At 39.5% G+C, this 23,225-nt stretch overlaps 1 protein-coding gene across 1 annotated transcript; it reads right to left on the minus strand.

The window, feature by feature from the left end:
* Positions 1 to 3,768: 3,768 nt before the first annotated feature.
* Positions 3,769 to 10,514, minus strand: LOC148425509 (sperm acrosome membrane-associated protein 6-like). The gene is made up of 9 exons (XM_088409421.1): positions 10,236 to 10,514; positions 8,050 to 8,136; positions 6,544 to 6,615; positions 6,284 to 6,307; positions 6,126 to 6,203; positions 5,600 to 5,709; positions 4,817 to 4,973; positions 4,266 to 4,428; positions 3,769 to 4,142 (listed from the first exon to the last, which is right to left on the minus strand). Exons 1-9 carry the CDS (start codon positions 10,459 to 10,461, stop codon positions 4,082 to 4,084), a joined length of 978 nt encoding a protein of 325 aa, XP_088265547.1. The 5' UTR covers positions 10,462 to 10,514; the 3' UTR covers positions 3,769 to 4,081.
* Between the last annotated feature and the right edge of the window lie 12,711 nt (positions 10,515 to 23,225).

The raw sequence follows: 23,225 nt of genomic DNA on the forward strand, positions 1-23,225 counted from the left end.
CCGGGGCTACATCTGGCTCACCCACAGTCTCTGACAGGCCTTCACATTGACCAAGATGTAAAATCTAAAATATGTGATGCCTTCAATTTTGAAATTATGATTTATGATTGATACACACCCAACATTAACAAAAGAACATTTGAAAATAAATACATTTGTGGTTCTGAAAAACACCTGAAAATCATGGATATATTTGTGGAAATAATTTTGAGACAAATCTCTCAGAATAGATAAAAACGAAGCAAAGCAAACGACAGAAAAATTGCATTCAGTTTACTGTAACAAGTCTCTCGGCTTTGGAGAAGAAATCATACTGTAATCAATAACGCTAAACAGAACCATAAATCGGAAACGGAATACATTCTGCAACAGTCTACGTCAGTGGGAAGGACTGGCTTATTATGAAACTTATAAGGTTAAAGGTATCCAGCTGAAAATGTTTCTAGACGTAAAAATATAATTTGCTGCTGTGCAAAGTTTGAATTCAATTAAAAACACCTGCTGATTATATGAAAAATGAAAAAAAAGTCATATTTTATATTTTAATTGTCTTTTTTTTGTTCCAAAATGGTATGTGTCATACATATTTATATCCAAGCCTCGCTTACTAACAGATAGATTCATAAGGGATATACTAATGTATTCATAATAAAAGATTGTGACTGAGTATTCACTGTATTTTTTTTAGAAGTGTAAATTATATCAAGAGATGACAGATGAAGTGCATCACCATTTCTCTGTCGTAGATGATACACAGAATGCACCCTAACATTAATTTTTGCACAACAGCTTCCACCTCATTGAACAGAGAAAACGTGAAACATTTGTGAAATATTGAGCAACAACTCACTGGAACTCTGAGAAAGGATTTAAAGATGACATTTTGTGGACAGAACAACAATGACACATCCTTGTCGTCAAGGCAAATGAAAAAGAACGGCAAAACTGATGTCATCCCATACCACCTAGGATGATGCAGTTTATGTAATTTCTACAGCTTCAATCTACAATTTTCTATTGTGTTTATTTTCAGTAGGGTCACCAGGGAGCGGAAGCCAATGGGGAATAAAAAAGGAAAGATCCGCTAAAATTGACCCAAGTAGCGCATCGGTCTCTTTTTAACCCAATGTGGTACTTGTTCATTGTATATTGTGCATGTTAATTTTACCCAGCTCTCATTTACTGCAGAATGGACTCAAAATGTTTTTGGTGATGCAACGGTTTTATCGCTGCAAATCTTATAGCGGTCAAGTCATAAATACGCCATAAATACTTCGTCTTTTGTAGATTTTGATATGGATGGCTGGATTTTTCTATTTTGTGTTTATTCAAGGCACTTTTGCTAGTGTTTTATATGTGCATTTATGATCATGTTTTCAGGAACTGTATATTTTAGGGCAAAAAGGAGGAGATACTTTACCCACTATGGGGAAAGAATTCAAGACATACAGTAAAATAAAAACAAAAATTGCATCATGTTTTTAAGATGTGAAAACAATGTTTCACACCTTAATATACACGGTCTTTTTTTTTTTTTTTTTTTTAAAAATCTGTTTCTGAGAAAACCATTATTCTTTTCTTTAATTTGAGTTGGTTGATCACAAGATTGATATGCAACAAAGTGTAGCTTCAGTGATATATTTTTTAACAGACGCAGTTGTAAGGATATACCTTCTGCTTTGAAACAAGTCCCAAATGCTGGCCGCAACCTTCAGGTTTGATCATCAGGAAGGATTGTGCTGTTTTTGTTGTTGATTGGCAAATAATTAAAAATGAACATTGAAACGTAACATCGTCAAAACTTGTCCTATCCAGTCCGTTTTCCAGTTTAGTCTGGCAACAAGTTTTGCTATGGTTTGCTACAGTAGTGTCGTTTTTTTGCTATCGTATCATGCAGTCGCAGCCGGGTGCTTTGCATTTATGTGGTAGGCTAAATTCGGGCTGCTTCTGTGAAGATGTAAGAGTGCCATTCCACTTTTCAGTCAGTGTCCACATAAGGGCACCTTATGACCTTTAACAATGACAGTAATCAATTAGTCGCCATTAATCTGTTAAGCTCACACCCCTAGCATTACTATACGTACAAGATTGTCTTTTATGACTTAAATTAAAAAGGCCTATACAGCTCGGATGCCACCGTGTAAAAGTACTTAAAACATTTGCTTCATCGGTTTGAAATTGTGGTTTTGAATTCAGGCTGTGTTGTTGTTGCATAGTGCTGGTAGAAGGCAAATTTGTGCTTCGCATTCAGGACATTGGGACCCAGGGCATTAAAGACGGCGAGGACATATTGGGTGGGGGTGGGGAGTAAATGAAATGATGTGATTTCAGCTTTACTGCTCAGAGACACCCAGGCAGTAGTATTATTAGCACTCATTGGATTTATTGGGATAACATTTTTGCATCTACTGCCTAATTACATAACATTTAGTCATTTACATTCCAAAGGTGCATATTTGGTATGCTTTCCTCTGTACTTAAGTTCCATGCTGACAGGATACGTAAGTGGAGACAATGTATGTGAATGTTATGCAATTGATTTCCCTCTGGCCTACTCTTGACCTGACCACAAAGGCCTTCTGACACATTAAGTGTAAGGGGTGAGGCCTTCATCAAAGGTTTATAGTTGAGTTATACCTTAGTGATGGCTAACAAATATACAATAACATTCTGTCGGATTCAAGTATTTAGCAATCATCTTTGTTTTCTGAAAGGCGCCCATATACTGACGAGAGATATAAACGATAAGGGTCAAATGCCTCTTGAAGACGATGACGTCCTCATCTTCAGAGGGGCGCGTACAATACTGGCTATTTTCTGCGTCCTGCTGCCTCTCTGTGGCCGGAAGAGTAACTACAAGCATCGAGGACACATTCCAGTCTACCAAATGAATATCGCGTAAGCAGAACTACCTGCAGGTATAAATTAATTTCATGAAATCAAACTGGAAAAAAAATATTGATCTATAACTGCGCTAAATAAAATGTGCTGGAATTTAGCTTCTTAAAGGGAGATACAGTATGACCAAAAGTGTACTGTTAAAACAGCAATTGTTTCGTAAAAAAAAAAAAAAAAAAAAAAAAAAAAAAACATACGATCGGGTAGAAAATTGTGATACAAATAAAATTGTATAATTTAAAAATAATTATTTTTATAATTAGTAACCTGTATTAATTACATAATTCAAAGTAAATATATAGATGCAGGGTGACAGACTGTTTAGTCCGTCCGCATCACAGTTCAGAGACTTCCTGTGCGGATTTTGCATGTTATCCCTGTGCCTGCGTGGGTTTGCTTTGGTTTCCTCCCAAATCCCAATAACATGCATGGTGGGTGTATTGGACACACTGCAGGGATTGGGAACAACAGTTGCTGCTATCATATCATTCCTTTTTTTTTTTTTTAATCAAATGATCAAATGATCAGCTCATCAGCAGGCTCTGTGGAACCCTGTTAACGATCCTGATGATTTGAATCAGATATGTTGACACAAGCAGTCATTATGGCGGGATGTGGCTGTCGGGGAACCAGGCTTTCCCTACCGCTCCTCTAAATTTTCCTTCGTGGGCGATTTTCTGATGTGTGTGCCCTGCAATGGCCCAAAGACAGCTGGGATAGGCTCAGGCACACCCATGACCCTTGGAGGATAAGCGCTTATGATAATGGATGGATGGATTAAATCAATTCCAAATATAATCGCCAGGACAAAGTAATAATCACAGCCTATACACCTATAGACATACACGTTTAAAGAAAAACATACTGATATGTGGATGAATTGATTGATTTATTAATTGGAGGCCATGCGTTACAATTGCTGAGTTGCATGAGATAAACTGCTCACCTTACACGGAAGGACCGACAGACAGATTCTTGAAAAGTTCTTGATAAAACATAAAAAAAATGGAATGAGACAAATTACGCTTATGAGAACAATTTGCAGCAGTAGCTCATGGATGCCCTCTCAAGCAAACGCTGCTGCTTAAGATTGTGTTTCTTCCCTCTCTAGTGGTGAAAAGATTGAACCATGACCCATTTTTTAAGAACAAAAGCTAAGGGCTTTGAATCTCTAGCTTTCAGATCACGGTTCTACATTTCGTCTGGTCTGGTCATTGCCACTTGCTTTCCCCCAAAACACGTACCTGCAAATAGCCACGATAAGACTTAGAAGGATAATGGGGAGAGGTGTGCATAAAACGTCTAAAAATAGACACATTTACTTGCCGTTCATTTGCAACGGTATGCAAATAATAACCTCATCTTACCCCAAGGAGAGGATGAGGAGCAGCAGCAGAGATGTAAAGCAGATGGCGATGAGCGCGCGTGATGGGAGCCTGAAATGCACATTGTGTAACCTCCCTCCTGGGCGCAAAGACAGCGCAAATATGTCTTGCAGTTCGGAATGGCCTACCACAACGTGGGGGGTCACTGGAAAAGGGAAACGGTCAAAGGTGTGTGATATTCAAATAAATAATAAGTCGTGTGATAAAAGTTTTAAAACTCATGTTCCACAACTATGTGCTTCAATTGGATGAACACCCACGTCCCTCACATATGTGATGTCCCTGCTGTGTGAAAGCCAAAAGGTAAGCAGAGCTGCATTGAGTTGTGTTGGATCCACAGATTAATCAAGGTTATTATAGCTAAGCAAAACTAATACAAAATCAAAAACCACCACAGCACCACACTCGGGGTGGGCCTTGTGTCAGTCAATTGGACTCGGTTGATTTTTTTTTTGTTTGTTACGCTTCATAACGTTTAAATTAATCTCCAGAGTAAAGGCTTTAAGCGACATGTCATGTATTTCACAGACTACCTTTAAGAAAGTAGTAAATTCTGGCAATGGACATCTTTTCAGAGTTGATCTCACACTGGTAGGTGCCCTGGTCTTGTGTCCTGGTGGATGAGATGGAGTAGACGTTATCCTTCCCGAATGTGATTTCTTCAAACAGCTCAAACTGCTGAGTTTTCAACTAGCAAACAGGAGAAAACAAAAACGTTTAACTCGTTCACTTGAAAATTATTTTCGACATGCAAAAAATATCCATGTACTGCAGTGATCAATTACTTTAGTACTTAGTTACCCAAAGTAATTAACTGGATTAGTGATTAATTAGAACTTGATTACTTACAGTAATCAATTACTTTTGTACTTCATTTGTTTTGTACCAGCCATTTTTCGACCCTCTTTTGGCCAAACACGTGAATTTGGAAAAAATATCCTTTGGCCAAATGCTTGAAAAAAAATGCTGAAACATTGTGTGGGATTGAATCCTTGGACTTTCAAAGGTAATGTAAAAACATGTCTTTGGAACTGAATGAATTAAAAAAAATATCTGCTATTTCAATTAAAAAAAAAAAAAATCGTTACTTCCATAAGGACATGGAAAAAAATTAAATCTCAGATTCGTTGAGTAATTGACAAACTAATACATTATTAAAATAATCCTTTGTTGTAGATCTTTAAAAAAAAACCTTACAAAGGTGTCGTTTGGTTCTGGAACAGTTTAAGAAATAATTTCTATAAAGTATGTGTGTATGTGAGAAAGGGGTGTTCTCGCTATTCAGTCTGAGAAGACTCAGCGGCAATGAAACTCACTTGCTCTGCAAACTTCCAGATCTTCGTGATCTCAATATTTTGGGGTAATGCAAATTGCACATCGCACAACATTTGAATGGGCTTTCTTTCTTCCACTGTCATGGTTTTAACTGAAAAAACACACACACACACAAAGACACACAGGCTGTACATTCGTTCCCCCGGGCCACCTTTTGCAGCCCGAAGCCTCCTTAATGATTCCACTTAAGCCGAATCTCTGAGGAGAAGCGTCGGAAGTGAGCATTAGCCGTGCTGTATGGGGCTGACATGATACCATAGCGCGCGGGATCCGACTGTCACCTTGCATAAAGAAGCCAAAGGCTTAAAGTGGAACCTAGTGCACGCGCTATAAAGTGTGGAAATAAAACCTCGCCGCCAGTCGCTTCCACCAAATCCTGACTCGGTACTAAGAGCATTTTGAGGATCAAAAGCGGAGCGTTTCCAGGAACAAGGATGCTTGGGAGGGTGAAATCAGACTTATGTAAGAACATGTCAAGTGTGGATTGCAACACTTTTTTTTTCTCACCTGGGCAGTCAAGAGGAAAATTGCAGGAAACGATTTTGCAAGCTTCACAGTCGTAATGGCTATCTGCAGTCTGATATCCTGGTTGAAATATTTCGTTTTATACGCTATCAAGAGGCCTTGTGCAAAGTGAACATTTTTAGAGGATATTTGGCACTGACCGCATGGAGGGATGCATCCAGTGGCTGAAAAGAAGCAAACAACAAGGTTACTCTCATAAGAACTGGACAGATTCGACGTGGCCGCTCACTGGTTGCTCGACCTGATAGCGTCTCGTCTTCCCCGCAGCGCGAGAAAAGCTGTGATAACGCAACCGGCCTATTACAGTGAACGCACGGAGATCTGAGGGAGCTATAATGACTCAATAGGGGCTTCGCAATGGATGAAAAGATGAAGGGAAGGGGAGGAGACCACGTCTCACCTCGAGGCAGCTTGGAGGCTTCCGCGATGAAATTGTCTGCCGCCGTCTGCAGCCTGCTCTCATACACGCTCCCTAATAGGATAGGACAAAGACGAAGAAGACAGGCGCTCTTTTCACTCCATGTTTCAAGCTGTGGGGCGTCATTTTGAAGCGTCTCAATTTCAGCGCTAATGTGATTCACATGCCTGGGTTGTCATTTAGAAGTAGTGTCCACACGTCATTCAAAAAAGAAGGCTAAACAATCACCGCAAAGTGCCAATGAGGACTAGCGTCAACATTTTTTTATTAGAAACCATATGTAAAAATGTCATTTAGGAATGATGAGGATATGCCATTGAGGAATAGGGCTGAAAAGTCAATTACAAGTAATATTAAAAAGTCATTGAGTCTGATGACAAATGCCAATTAGGATTAATGCTGAAATGTCATTGAGGAGCAATTTCAAAATGTAATTCAGCTGAATGATAAAATGCCAATTTGGGGTAGTATGAATATGCCATTCGAAGGCATGTAAAAGAGTCATTTAGGAGTCTTGTTAAATCATTTAAGAGCAGTGAAGCGTGCACCTAATGCATGACTATTTCCAGTTAATTCAAATTAAACTTACTCCTCTGACATCATCATGAGCTATTTTTGATTATGTTTAGGCTTCAAAAAGTAGATAACATGAGAATTCTAAGAGAAATACATACTACCATTCCATGTCTTAACACCAAGTCACTTGGCTAAGGGACCAGTGAGAAAAAATTAAGACTTTAATAGAAAGCACACACTTCTCAATCACGGTGCAATGTAAAACCAGTAATGTTTAATAAAATACTGAAAATCAAATGATTCCTAACACTCATTTCAGCCCATAAAAACACCTCCACATAATAAAACACCTAATAAAAAAACCTCTCGTAGTGAACATAGTGCAATGTATTATGGGAGTATTTGATCATATTAATTCTGTTTATTATGTGAATTATAGATGTTTTGCATCACATCTGGTTAAACATGTCGCGTTAGACTCACTTTATTTGGGAAATTATTAAAAATGTATTTTTGTTAAGTCTGGAAAGACACAAATTGGTTGAGTGTAATCCCGAAAAATCGAATTGATACAATAATTTCAAGTCAAACAGATTCTGTCTATCATTTTTAATAAAAACAAACGCTATTGTTTATCGGCATTATTAAAAACACCCTTCCAAACAACTGGCAGAACTGGCTTTTCGTTAAGTAGGGTGGTCGGAGTTTGCAAAAAGTAACTTTCAAAGTAACTTGTAATCTAATTGAGTTAGTTTTTAAAGCAAGTCATCAGTAATGAAGTTACTTTTTAAGGTAACTGGCAACACTGTGTTGAACTAGAGGTAAAATGTCATTTAGGAAAAACAAAAACAAAGTATAATAAAATGTCATTTGGGAGTATTGTAATAAATTGTGGAGATGTATTGTGTCATTGAGGAGTCATGTTAAAATTTAATTTAAGAACATTACTGCACGTCTGTTCGGTTTAGCTACCAGGGTTGGTTTTTTGATGAAACTCTTTCTGCAGGATAACAAATTGTGACCTCATGGCTTCCTTTAGTTTTGGCTCGTAGTTTTTCCCTGTGAACACACACACACACACACACACACACACAGACACAGTAAATGTTTTTTTTTTTCCCCCAGAAAATTATTTGTGGAAATCGGTAGCAAATATACCATGATATCGCTTCAAAGAGGTCATGCCTGGTATTTGGGCTCACTCTAGTGGTACTTGAAAAAAAGCACTGCCCAAGCATATTCAATTTTTGTTAGTCTTCAAACTATTCATAACGTTGAAGTGACACACAATATTATTTTCATGTTGGTCATCGTAATGGTACTTGGGGCACTCAGTATTTCCTTAGGTGGCTCTTGGTGTAAAAAAAGATTGACAACCTCTGATCAACCTAACTCTAGCCAAACAGAACTACCAAGGACACTAACTGCATCAGGAATCATATACTGCAGTGTTTGAATTTTTCATGAGTTGCTTAATAGAAAGTAATTTAACAAAATTGAACTAGTTAAATATTTATCTACCACCAGAACTGGGATGTTTTGATTCATGGGACACACCACATAATAACCTCAGAACTTTTATTGGCCCAACATGGTAGGGAGGACAAATTAATGTATTGGCGCATTGAGCTCCATATGTAGTTATAGCGAGTATAGCAAGATTTTTGCCAATAATTTTGAATGTGGAATTCCAGATTAAGCTTCCAATGTACCTGTTTGTCATGCATTTTACAAGTGAAAATTCTCAACAGAAACACTCAAGCCAACATACAGCAAACTGTATGAATACTCAGATTTTTTCTTTCTTTATGTGTTGTTTGACTCAATATCAGTTGCGGTTTCTGGTATGTGCAACATATGAGGTCCCCCAGCAAATAAAGGTTTTTCAATTGGAATCATGCCAATAGTAGTTTTAAGGCCTATGGGAATTTAAAAACAAAACAAGTCATTCATGAATAAATCAGTAACAAATTGTTAATTTTTCTGTCAATCACTTTACATTGGCTGCATGAGTCCACCAACCCAGAGGTGAATTTTGCCGCTGCGGCAGTTTGTTAAGCCTGCTGACGGTGCCTAACAATGTCACTGTCTGATGATGGACAGCTATGTCAGTTGTATCGAAGAATCGGGAATGGAAGGGGAACCGAATCATTCAGATTGGAAAGTTTCAGTGGTAAATTTCCAATCCTAGTTGACCGTGTGAAAGGACGGACAAAAGAAGATTGTGGCCCCCTCGCGGTTACTCAGTAGTCATTCCCCGCTTCTCTCGGTCGACTCCGCTATCCAATCTGCATCAGGTTTGCGAATGGGCTTTGACTGCTGCGTTATTCATTTTCTTGAGGTTTTTGGAAAAAAACGTTATGTGAAAAAAAGTATATAAGATGCAGTTGCTGGTTAGAAAGGTTTTTTTTTTTGGTAACTTAATGTGAAGTTGGCAAATAGTAAAAAACAAAAAAAATCAGTCAAGAATAGTTCTTAAGATTAGTCTAAAAATAATTCTGCTTAGGTCCTGTATTTTCTTAATGATTTTTTTTCAAAACGATTCTGAAGACATTTTAAGATTTTTTTTTTTGATCCAGCTGTTCAATCCTAGGTAATCTTATTTACTTTTTGTGTTTGGCTAAAGGATGGTCTAAAAATGGCTGGTACTACATGAGATATTTAAGTACTCTTTAGTACTACATTAGGTAATTAAGTACTAATGTTATTTCTTTAGGTAATTAAGTACCAGTAAGTAAGTAAAAAGGTAATACTTTAGGTAAATATGTACAAACGTACCAGCAATCATTTACTTTAGGTACTTAAGCAAAATAACTTATTGCTTAAGGAAATTAAAGTAGTAATTGATACATTCACCATTTAATTACATTGGTATTTACTTACTATATTCTTTATTTGAAAAAAAAAAAAAAGATAAAAGAGAGCCATTAGGTTTGGCACACACACTTACCTAGTCATACTTTTTTTGATCTACATTTTAAAAAGGTCTCAGATCTTTACAGGCAAAGTGGATTTTTCCTTTATGCAGTTATAAGTTTAAAAGTTAAGATCTTGCAGACCTTGTTACTTTTGTTTTGCATGCTTCCCCCAGTAAAGAAAAAAAAATGGCTTGAATCCCAAGAATGACGTCACGCAAGTGTAACCAAAGGAATACCTACCGACTCTGGCGGCCTCGATCACTCGAGGATTGTAGTTGAACAGACGGTTAATAATTGTCTCGCATGCTCTTATGTCCCTTGAAGTAGAAGACCCTTTTGCTTGGTAGCCCCTACATATATCAGTAGTTTCCTGATCGGTCACAAAGCACTCAAAGCAGCCCATGGACAGCCTGAAAACACTAAACAACATCCATAAAAATAAAAAGCTCAAAGCGAAAGTATACATTTTTAGATATTAAGTTCAGAAATTTAGTAAAAATGAGCAACAACGCACGCAAAACCAATGAGTCATCACCGTGATGTCACAGGTTCATCATACCTTTGTGCTTTATGATGAATTTTATGTCACTAACGGGGGCATTCACCTGACACTAAATTTTTCAAGAATTTCTCGTGCACGTACACAATACTTGACCATTGCACAAATATGATGAGTCAGATTTGCTTGTTTGGTAACAGTTGCACTTTAGAGGAAAGTAATTAAAGAGTGATTTTTTTTTTTTTACTGAAGTACACATATTTAAATCTTAGTTGTAATCTCCTCCCTCCCAGGAGTTCTATCTACGCTTGTCCCCATTGGTTGATCGTCAACACCGGGAGCCAATCACGTATCTTGTAGCCCGCCACACTCACGAAACACACACACACAGAGTTAGGTCGCGTTGTAAATTCTGATTGTTATGTTTGGTCAGCTACAGGCTTCACTCTAATTAGACTTCCGGGTACAGCTAATATAACCGTGGCTCTCCGTGAGACTACAGCCAAAGGGATGGGAATGAGAAGGGACAACAGTAAATTACTAAATAAGGTTTAATAATTTAAGATTTTAGTAAATATGTGTACTGCAGTAGTTCGATAGTTAACTCGTATGTTTGGCAAGCGAGGAACCTGCACAGCACGTCTTACTCTTTAATGAAAAAAAAATCTGTGCTGCACTGCGGACACGATACAGGCGCGACGTAGCAAGGGATAACTATCTGTTGCTTCATAGAATTGAAAAATGCAACTAATTACGGAAAATGTATTAATGGTTAAAAAAAAGTTGCAACTTAAAACTTATATATGACTGCTATGTAATTGCTTGTTGAGCCAAATTACTTAATGAAGGTTGTGTAGGTCCATTGACCATAATTATAGATGGTATGTGCATCATTTATACAACGCTCCCCGCAACTTACGAACTGTTTTACGAACATTTGGGAATACGAACACAGATGAAATGATTCATTCAAATTTGAGTCCGATTTTGTATTAAGCACCTACGTCTTTCTGCCACCGACACTGTACAGCCCTGCGATTGCAAACAAACCTTCCACCCAGTGTCACTTTCCTGACCTTTTTGCCGTGACTTGTGAGTTACCTGAATGTTCAGACCTCATCAGTGCAGTCTCGTTTTTTTACACATACGAACAACTTACAAATTTGCCTAAGGAAGGGCTCTTCGGAATGTAACGTGTTCCTAAGATGGGGAGCGTCTGTATCAAGTACATTTTTTTTCTGGCTTCCTGTGTATTATTATACTGACATACTCTAAAACCAGTTTGGTTAAATAATAAATTTGGGGACCTTTATAGGTTTTTTTTTTTTTTTTTGCACAAAAAAAAAACCTCATCTGCATCATAAACCGAGAGCTACGGCAGCTAAACCAATGATCATAAATACTGTACTTCTTTATCATGTACTGTTCATGGTCTTTGAGTACGACTCTTCTAAAGTCTAGGTGTCATGTGGTATTGTGCTGCCTCTCACAGGTCTGCTGTGGTAGTTTTCGCCATCACGTCTACACCATCCACTTCAGTACATGACTACCCCATCCCCTACAAGAGAAGTGAGCCCACCTACTTAGATTTTCCCCGTCTTTCAAAAATCACTCAATATGTTAAAAATTGTTAGGTGCGGCCCAAGGATTCCCACATGCATAATTACGAAGCGCAGATTCCCGACACCCCTCTCCCATCTTTTGTCTTCTCCGGTCTACCTCAATGCACCAGTTTTACTGCAGAGCAGAGAGATGGAGTGAGGCAAAGAGGGGTGGGGTGGGGGGGTGGTGGTGGGTGGGTGGGGGCGGGGGGGGGTTAATGCTGATGTATATATGGGGAGGGACGGGGATGAAATAAGGAAGAATGTCAGTAAGAACGCCTCAAGAGAAATAACGCCCTGAAGTCTAACCGGTCGTCCAGGAGGAACAAAGGAAAGCAAGCGGGTTCTTGGTGGCACCGAGCAAATGAGGCAAAATGAGGCAATGAAGGAGCAAAGGCAGCCAAAGGGACAACAGGGAGGGGAAGAGGAAGGGGTGAGCGAGGCCACAACTGACAAAAGGGGGAGATCGAGCAGGCGGGACTACAAATCACGCCGACCGCCTCATCACATCCTGTATCCCCCACTTGTCTACCATCCTCCCTCCTCACTATGGCTGCGTCTCCATGGCAACCAGACAGGGTGCCTAATACACCAACTTAATATATTTCCAGTTGCAGGGTGAGCGGGCTACTAATGCGTTCATCTGTCTCGGCGCAGACAAGCCAATCAATATTAGACAAAAGTCTGCTGCTGGACTGCCAAAGTTTGCAAGCGCATGGGGAAAATCCCAAGTGTGTGTGTGTGTGTGCGCGCATGTTTGTGTGTGTGAGAGAGAGAGGGCGGGCGAGGGTGGGAGTGTTCAATCTGTCTCTGATGTGTATGCTGCCAAGGGCACTTTGATTGAATCTCGTTATGTCCTACAACACTTAAAATGTGCTTGTTCACATTTTATTATAAAAAGCTATTTTATTTGTGCGCAAGTTATTTTGCGCTAGTTATTTACTCAATTGCGGGGGCTGGCAGTCCAAAATTTTAACAAACATTTTTAAATAAAATAGATGCAATACACAAAATAAAAAGTTTTAGAGTAAAAAAAAAAAAAGGTTTTCATTTTGCTTATAAATATATGCAGCAAATCATCATAACCCAACATAGCCTGGGTACAAAGCTCAATTCAGGCTAGAAGTGAGGATTATTTTGATAATCTTTTATCTGCGAATTTTGTCAGATTTGTTAATTTTTTTTAGAAGCAAGTTTTAAGTGTGATGCCTTTATTTGAAATATGCCATTTTCTCAAATTTAATTCTGATTCAGTCACGGTCTTAGTTGAAATTTAGAACATTAGGACAATTTTAAATTGACTAAAGTATCCAAACGAGTTGATAACTGATTAGTTGTCAATCCATTGTTCCACCAGTCATTAAAAAATGTAGTAATGCTTCACTACTTTTTCCTGTAACGCAGGGAAATTTGAATATTCATAGATAACAATTAGTTTGTAACACAAATTAAAAAAAAAAAATAAAAATTTGCTTCAGACTCTCCAAACTCCTGCAACAATTCTTTTCAAAAAAATAAAAACTATCATGCTCTTAAATTATAATTGTGATGTGGGGTCCAATAAATCTGCTCAGGACTGTAATATGGTCAAGGAATATAAACATGAATGAAAACACATGAACTACCCCATCATGAGTCTGGTGAAAAGATAATGATCAAAAAAGACAGTTTCTCTCATGAAACATCAGGCATTCGTTTTTAGTCAGCAACTGAATAGAGCTTGGCACTTAACTTTTTAAAATGTTTTTGTGAACAATGGATTGAGGCAAGTACAGTCAAACTTTTTTCATTACCCCTGTAGGAAAGGGATGCTGTTTGCAAAAGGCATGTGTCTTGTGAATGACATTACAAGAAAATATGCCATTTCCCCCCGACACGAGTGATAATTAACGAGCCCTACTTACGTGATGTCACTTGATGAGAACATGAATCAGTCTGCATCATAAAGTCACAACTTGCTTGACATTTTGAGGGCAAAAACGTACAAAGAGGTAAGAGTGCTGACTGGTGGCAAAAATGGCGGGGTTGCGGCTCTTGGCTGTCTTCCTTGGCCCCGTTTAGGGTGTATGTCACAAAGCCAGCCAGTAGAGTCACCCCCCTGAAAGGCAGCGTCCTTGCCTGGCCTCAGTCATGTGATCAAAACTTTTGACTGCCACACAATCCAAAATGGTAGGTTGCACACATGGGAGAGAGAGACCAAATGGGATGCGTTGTTGGAGACATTTGTGGGCAGAAGCAACATTCAGACCTGAGGGGCTTGGGCGAAACTAATCGAGCCATCTACAGCCTGCGACACAACGCAATACAAAAAACCCGAGGAATCATTGTAAATAGCTTGCCAAAAATGTACCCAAAAATGTCCATCATACTGAATACATGTTAATAAAATGTTGCTTTTTTTTATTAAATGTGGTATTAATTTCGGAGGACCTTAAAAAATTGACAAGATCCCTGATTTAAAAGGCTGAGAAGTTATTTCGCCACATCCTGATAATCAAGGTTGTAGTTTTTAAATGCGGGTCTTTCTAATTTCATGCCTGAGCTGAAAGGTTCACACATCACACAGAAAACAACAATTGCAGCTTTGAAAGGAGTGTTGAAACTGAATGCAGCCCTGTTCCCGAGGACCTCACCTGTGACCTGCTTTGACCTCACAGGTTAAGGGTCTCAGGGACAGAGGGGCATACTGGGAAATTAAAACACAGCTTGGACGGCAACGACAGGAAAGAAAAAGGGACCCCTCGAGAGGAGACGCCAAACAGTGGTCGCAGCGCCAAGACAAAGACATGACCTCATCTCACATTTTGGATTCTGCGGCACCGACCGACCCGTCTCCTGCAGCCCAGTCGGCACACCGAGCGAACAATCGCCACGCCATCGCGTCCGTCTTCGTCAACATAGCCATCTGGCTTGGCAAGGCGCCATTTGATGGACAACTAATGCGAGTCAGGGCGGGCACAAAAACATTTCGACGCAGTTGATTAATCGACAAACTGCCGCTTCTCTCGGCGGAGTGAAATATACTCAAAGGGGTGACGGAAAAGACATCACACTTACCTTGCGGAAAAATACACGGTGCGTCAATCGCCACGGCTGCCTGTTAAGAAAATTAAACGACGCTAAAGATGAAGGATTTACCATTTAAGTCGACTCAAACATGCGCCTGAGTCGTGGCCAGTCCAATTAAGAACATTATAGACTGGCGCCCCACTCAAAGCTGGGCGGCTTGTGTGTTAAAAGGCACATAAACACATTTAATTGCCTTGACGTCATAGCATGAAACTTGACAGGGACGGCGCGTTTGTGTTCATGTGTATGCACGGGCGGCTCTTGGCCGAGCCTGATGGTAACCAACCTGTAATCCTTTAGTCTCGGTTCGTGATGGAGGGGGTAGAGTCGAGGCAGCTGTGTCACACCTGAGAGACGACAACTGCGTCAGACTTCATTCACGTTCACTAACGTCTCCAAGAATGAACACGCGGCATCGAGTAATATTCCTCTGTCAAGTTCACCGTCGCGTGTTACAACATTTAACGGGACCGGCGTTTAAATTCTTTGTCAGCTGCTCACTTGATTCATTCACCTGTCAGATTCAATAGCGGCGCTGTCTGAAAAATTTTACAATCGCTTGACAATGACACTGGACTATTTTTAAAAGGGATGCAACACTTCAAAGTGACAAAGACAATTACAAAAAAGTCTTTCCCGTAAGAATTACCTTCCAGTAGCACTTTTCCTCGCAGGTTGCGAGCGCGCTCCTTCGGAGCAGCCTCCTCTCTCCTGCTGCTCGACACCAGATGGCGAGCCCAGTGGCAGGTAGCTCACAGGAGGGAATATTGATTGCGTTTGCTGTGTTGTGCTGTTGTGTGTCTGCCTACCTGACGGAACATCCATGCACCACTGCAACCTTTTGTCTCTGCAGGGCTGCCGCCACAACGCTGCAAAGAAGGAAGTGACAAAGAGATCAATGCTTACTTAAACACCAACTAACTAGCCATTGCGTAGGATATTCAACACTTGGAGGCGACACACACCAAATCATTTACCCTCTGTGTTGCATTCAGTCGCCACGCGCCTCTTTGCATCACAAGTATTATCCCCTCCTCCTTTTTCACCCTCTCTCTGCATCGTCCCTCCGTGTCCCTCTTTTTCCCCGCACGTTTTCGCAGCCACACGTCTGCACACACCAGTCTGTCAGCCACTTGCATGCGTGTTTGTGTGTGCGCGCGCGCGCGTGTGTGTGTGTGAGAGAGACAAGGGAGATGGAGGGCGGGAGTAAGAGTGCAACGAGTGCACAGATGTGTGTATTTGTGTGAGACTACGCAAGAGAGGGCGCATGCACGTGTGTGAGAGCGACGGAGAGGGGAGGGGTGGTGGGGTTGGTGGCAAAGCCGCTAGCTAGAAAGTGGGGATGAAGGGGGAGGGTCAGAATCCACTAATAGGATGAAAATAGAGAAAATATGAAGCGCGGGGGTACAGTGAACCTTCAGGGCTGATCTTTGCCGACTCCTACATGCGCCAATCGTAACGACATTTTGTCATGGATGAGCAACTCCATGGTGCTAATGTTGACCGATGTTTTGTTAAAGATCATCTTGATAAGACACCTTGTCATGTCACAGGTGGAAAACAGTAACCTTTGGTCAAAATGAAAACGTCAATATGAAGAAAATCAAAGAACTTCAGTGCACGTAAAAAAAAAAAAAATGCATGATGCCACATCAGGGCAGTTAGCATTTTTAGCATTTTTACTCTGCACACATGTGCCGCTTTTCATTTGGTGTTTTGCCAACAAGAGGCAAGCAGTGATGAGCAACATTTACGTCACTTACTTCAAGGGGGATATACTACTTAACCATTTTCAATAGTGAAAAGTTAGCACCAGTAAGTTGTCGATACAAAACTTAGTACCAGTATGTTGTCTATAAAGTTAGTACCGAAATGTTGGCTATATAATTTTATAACTAAACTCGAAAATGTGCGATTCCTGAAAGAAATTGCGTGTGGAGGCATATGTGCTGAAGGGAGAGGAATGGTGGAATGATGTTGAATGTTTGAATGGGTTGAATCTGTGAAGAAATGTGAATATTACAAAGTTGGAACAGTTTGAATAGACCAAATAATGCGGAAGACACAAAGCTGAAAAACGTGAAAATTGTGTTGGAATTCAAATTGCAAAAAAATTATTAATAGGTGAAAGGAAATGTATAGCAGTGGAAAGGACAATCTTTAATATATAAAGTAGGAACGGTTTGAAAAGGCAAAATAATGTAAAAGACACAATGGAAAACTGAAAAAAATGGAAATTGTGTGGGTATTCGAATTGCAAAAACATTGAATTGATAAGTGAAAGGAAGTGAATGGTAATGGAAAGAACAATCTTTAACATATAAAATTGGAACGGTGTGAAAAGGCCAAATAATGTCGAAGATACAAGAGAAAAACTGAAGGGGAAATTGTGTGGGTAAAACATGAATTAATAGGTAAAAGGAAGTATATGGCAGTGGACACAATCTTAACATATAAGGTTTGATCGGTTTGAATAGGCCAAATAAATAGAAGATACTGGGTAAAAACAGAAAGTGGAAATTGTGTGGGTATTCGAAGGGCAAAAATGTCACAATAGGAGAAAGGGAGTGTATGGCAGTGGAAAGCACAATTTTAACATATAAAGTTGGAACCATTTGAATAGACTAATGTAGAGGTTACAAAGGAAAAACTGAAAAAGTGGAAATTGTGTGGGTATGATGGGAATGATCCATAGGCGATATGAATGAGTTAAATGTTGTGAATATGAAATGGGAAAGCTCAAAATATGAAATGTTAAATCTCCCATTGGGAATGAATGGGAAGCCCTCACATTGGAAATGAATTGTTAATTATTAAAAGGGTGAAAAATATGAAATTATAGGAAAATATTGGAAATGATTAATTACTGAAATGATGGGAGTGATCTCTAAGGTGAGATGAGTGAGCTAAAATATTGAAAATATGAAATGTAAAATCACCCATTGTTAAGTCAATAGGATTTTTGGTGTGGAAAACGGAATTGTGGGAAAATGCTAAATAATTGGAATGAGAAAAATGGACGTGCACTTCTCACAAATAAGTGGAATAATATTATATTGAATGGTGTTAATCGGATGAACTGGGAATGAGTTGAAACATAACAAAACATAACCAAAAAGAGGAATAACGTGTGTGAAGGCTTACACATTGTCCCTTTAAGTTTTTGGTACAGACCATAACGTACTTGTTTTAATGCAACATACTTTATGCAGTTATGTAGTCATTATATTTTTTAATTGATCATAAATGTATTTATCAAATAATTATATAAAATCTATTAGCATTTTACTTGTGAAAATGACTTAATCGTTAAGGATCCCTTTAGATAACTTGGATTTGGGAACATACTTTTTATTTTTTTTAAGAACTAACAAGTTCTTCACTGATACACATGCGGCTGTGTAATATTCTGTAACTTATTTAATATTTAGATTTTGCTTAAGTAAGCCATTTGTTTTGATTCAACAAGAAACTTGCATTTGGGCATTGTGACGGGACTCTTTTTACCAACTCAACAAAAACATGACCAACATTTTTGGCATCCCACTATTAAAGACAAATATCATCCTTTAAAAAAACAGATTACAAATTTGACAGCACCTGAATAAAGCACACACTTCAGTTCAAAATCTCCTGATGATTATGTTTTACAATCTTCTCAATGGGGACCATCATTTTTGTTCAGGCCTGTTTTCATGTCTTTGTTGTGTTGCTGTTTTTATTTTTTTCATACTTGTATTGAGCCAAGCTGTCATTTTTAAATATTCTCAATGCTTCACTTTCATAAAAATCTTTGCTTTTCTTTCACTAACAGATGAGTTCCAGAAATTTTGTCCATGCATGGCCCCAACTTCTGACAATTATAAGCAAAAACAAGCGAGAAAACAAGTGTGACTCACACTCAGAAGAGGCAGTCTTGACCTCACATTTAAGCTGTGTTAAGAAATTAGTGCATGAACTAGTTTAATTCAGAATTAAAAAACAAACAAAAAAAACACTTGTATGGTGCAAAGGTGTAAGAAAATTAAGCTCACGAATCCAAAAACCAACTACTGTACTACGCTACGAAGCTCTTTATTCCCAATTTCTTGCTCCAAGCTATGACTCTCAAAATACTGTCATTTCCCCATTGTTGTCAACCGTTCAGCCTCAACGAGTAGCCAGCTGCAACTTTCACCCTACGGACTCAAAAACATGACTGTAGACCTGAATGTGCAAGCACAATTACAATCCGAGGTAGGACCCAGGCTGAGGTAGGAAATTAGATGTCGCTGCCTCTATGTCCCTCTATCTGCCCCCCAGTCTTTAGGCAACCATAAAACCAGAGCCCACCTGCTACTTTAGACTGATCCCAAACCAACCGCTGCAGTAGTTTTCACCACAGTACCATGTTCGCTTTGTAAAGATTGATACCATTTTGGTTGTAGTTACAGATCAAAATGATCTGTGTGAGTTTGCCTGGCTGATATTTGATATTTGATGCAAAATCAGTGATCGGTTCAATTTACAGAGCGATCACTGATATCATTGAATGGTTCCTTGATTCCTTGAATTTGACTTGGAATGTTTCGATTACTTGATTAAATCTTTAAATCCCGTCTAAAACACATTTATATACGCAAGCATTTAGTTAATGGGTCTGTCTGATTGCAGCTTTCTTCTTCTCCTTCTTGCCCCCTTCTACCGGCTCGGAGAGAGATGATTTGAACGCCGCAATTCAGCTCTGATCGACCATCGCGGGTTATGAAATGGACCGCCTCCTCTGCGGCGTTTTTGTTGGGATGGACCCACTTGGCCGGACTGTGGGGAGAATCCTGGCTGGTGGCTTCGCCTGCTGTCGAGACATCTTTGCACTGGACATTTCCTGCCTAATGTGTTCATCTGTATTTGTGCACTCAGCATCCACTTCAACCTGTTGAGCCTTTAAGGGGGCTCCTCCCACCTGTTTTCCCTTCTGAGGGTTTCTCGTTTTCCCTAAATTGGGGTTTTTGAGTTTTTCCTTCCCCTTCAGGAAGCTTTGATGAGGGGATGCTGTTGAGTGTTTATGATGAAAAGAAGTCTCTTTGTGACTTCACCTGTAAAGCCCTTTTGAGATTTCAGTGATTCAGGGCTATAGAAATAAACGTAATTTGATTTGATTACACCTTTTTTGCACTACTGGGACTTTTTAGAGTTAAAGCAATTTTTGCTATCAAATAATTTCCTTGTTGGCTGTATTTACTTGGTGCGATAAAGTAATTCAGTTGCAATATAGTAATTTGATTTCTGTCATGTTTTTATTTTACATGACTGAAGTTTCACACTGTCTTGCTCATTCTTGAATTCCTTCTTGAGGTCATTAATGTTTTTACCTGTTTACAGTGGTGTGGTGGTTGCTATACAGCGTATATTCACTTATAAGCCCCCTCTTTCTAACTCCCCGATTGCCTGTTTTCCCTCAAGGCTGGTGAAACCGTAACCTGCTGTGTATCTTTATCGGTTTTTGGTATGCTAAAGATTGTTAAAACCATGGATAAATACATACAACACATATACAATAGAAACCTTTTTGATACCCTATAATCTGTACAGAAGTATACACAGTAAATAAACAAGTTAAATAGATATATTTCCCCATAAAGTGACCAGATACTGTAGGTGGTTGACAGTTGTTTTTAAACTTGCTGATAGGCAATTCTGATTGGCCCCCCAAATCCTAATTGTGCAGTCTAGTTTTTGTACAGTCCGTAAAAAATTGCGGAAAAGTCTCTTTTTTTAAATCCATTTATATTAGTTATGGGCTGATGGTTTACACATTTTTTTTCCTAATTATAAGCGTTTGTTAAGATGCCCATTCAAATCTGACATCTTGAGTATAACACTAAGAGTTGTTAACCATGAAGCTTTTAAAAAAAAAAAAAGCTGAAAAATACACGGCCCTCAGGTGAACTACAAAATGACGGTAAATACAATTTGAACCATTTGATCAGAGGACTGTTCGACTGGGCGAGGAGACATTATACTGTGTATAATTAAGTGTTCAGACATAACATGAGCAGCGTGTCACACTTCTATACCTCAGTTGATAAAATACATTTGTAGTTTCCATTTGGCCTATAGGTCTCAGACGGCCACTATGTTTAACACCAATGTCAACAACAACAAAAAGACCATCTTCTAAGAAAAGTAGAGTCAGCTTTAGCAAGGATTTGCAAAGCCCTGCTGCCGAGGCAAGAGTTGACGTGAGGGGAATCAATTAGGACAAACTCATCTTCACCTCTGTTAAAAAGGCTTTCAGATGAGGATCTCATACATATGCATAGTCACTGATGCCAACCTTTTTTTCTGCTGGAATATAGGTTAGAAAAACAATCTACACATTCATAACTCCTGATGAATATTCACGACGCAGCGTGTTGTTTTTAGACCTACATGTATACTGCGCGGGTTCATCTACGTTCAAATTTGCCCCGGGATGCTTCTGTCTGGATGCACGTCTGCTCACCTCAATCTGATCACTTTGCACCGAAGTAGTGTGCAATGCAGGTCATTAACGCCAACATTCAAGACTACACATGCACAAAGACTGCAGCCATCACGGGAGCCATTTTGTCCTGAAACATTGAGCAAAGGCGTTTCTCTTAGGTCGGAGCGTAACTCCCGGCCACATAGAGAATGTGACAGTCAGGTGTGTGTGTGTATGTGTGTGTGTGTGTGTGTCAGTGTGTATGCGTGTGCCTGCGGCTGTACTCTGCAGTGCCACTATAAGAGACAAAGCACTCGGAGTGCTCCACAGGGATGACATCACCAGTCTGGGATGGTGTCTGCCTTGTCTGTCTCAGGGTCGAGACGCACTCATTTTACGCCCCAAGACCGTAGACGCCATGGCAGGAAAAAAACAAATGTGGCATTTGCAGATGCTTCAAACGAACCAGCGCTTATAATTTGCAATGGACTTTTTGCTGCAAACTTTGAGAGCGGCGCATGAATAAAAAATTAAACATAAATAACGTTGGAAATGTGGGACAGAGGGAAAATGAGGCAGACGTTTAGAGTTGCGGCTGTCTATCCACCTTGCTCATTATCCTTGGCCCACACACCTCACTACTGTCAGGTGTTCATCTGTCTCCACTGGCAGGAGGGCGGCGTGCTGCAGGGATGATAAAGACGACCGGCGGTGCCGAATCAGCACTATTCTTATAGATGCCCCTTTTCTGGGTGGTGGGAGGGGAGACGGCTATAAGGCACTAAAGTCGGCGTGTACTGCAAGCTGACAAACTGAGGAAATAGGAGGAGGAGGAGGTAAGGTTATTGGGTTGAAAACCGGAATAAATTAGTGAGCGAGAGAGTCAACAGGGTTGCCGGGGACGGTGGAAAAATGACCATGGCAGCGAGCGAGAACAAAGTCATTGACAAGGCCGCTCTACTTGCTGTATTAGGGTGGAAAAAAACATTGAATTTACTGCCAAGGACAAACAATATCCATAGCAAGGCCGTCTACATACATGGTTGGCTGGCCTGGAGGAGGCTCTGAGCGTTTGAGCTTGGGCTGAGTTAAAAATAAGTTGATAGTAAAACCGATATTCCATTCCGTAGCACAGTATCGAGTTAATGAGTTTTTTTTTTTTTTACTCAAAAATGGACATGACTTCTCATGTTGCGAGATTTCATCACCGCACGAAAATAGCGTATCCAAACAGTGTGGCAGAAGCAATAAAATCATCAAGCTTGAAGGCAGATGTCTGCAATTTTTTCAGTTAGAAAATATGAAGACGGCACAAACTTTGTGAAGACTGTCACATGGAATTGAAAATCTTGACTTTACAATACGTTTTATTTTTTTCTCTTTTTTTTGTGTAACACAGGTGACAATTGTTCATTTCGTAGACCTAAAATTTAAAATGGCGTTAAAAACAAACCCCAACTCGGTTCTATTTACTTACTGTGGCAAATGGAATCTGCTAACTTGGCAAACAAACTTTAGAGGACAGACTAAAATGGATGTTTAAGTAGTGTTAACTTAAAAAGTTGCTCAAAGGCCCAGACATTTGCAAAGGCAAGTTCAAACACCGTATTAGTTAT

This window comes from Hippichthys cyanospilos, chromosome 3 (assembly GCF_059441005.1).
Source record: "Hippichthys cyanospilos isolate Australia breed blue-spotted pipefish chromosome 3, RoL_Hcya_1.0, whole genome shotgun sequence".
In the NCBI taxonomy this organism is placed as follows: Eukaryota; Metazoa; Chordata; class Actinopteri; order Syngnathiformes; family Syngnathidae; genus Hippichthys; species Hippichthys cyanospilos.

Excerpts from the sequence above, each read along its gene's own strand:
- LOC148425509 (XM_088409421.1), bottom strand. The coding sequence starts at position 10,461 with ATGTATACTTTCGCTTTGAGCTTTTTATTTTTATGGATGTTGTTTAGT. Across the intron at positions 8,137-10,235 it reads GATCGAGGCCGCCAGAGTCG|GGAAAAACTACGAGCCAAAA; the intron begins GTAGGTATTCCT and ends GTGTGTTCACAG. Across the intron at positions 6,616-8,049 it reads TCATCAAAAAACCAACCCTG|GGAGCGTGTATGAGAGCAGG; the intron begins GTAGCTAAACCG and ends CTATCCTATTAG.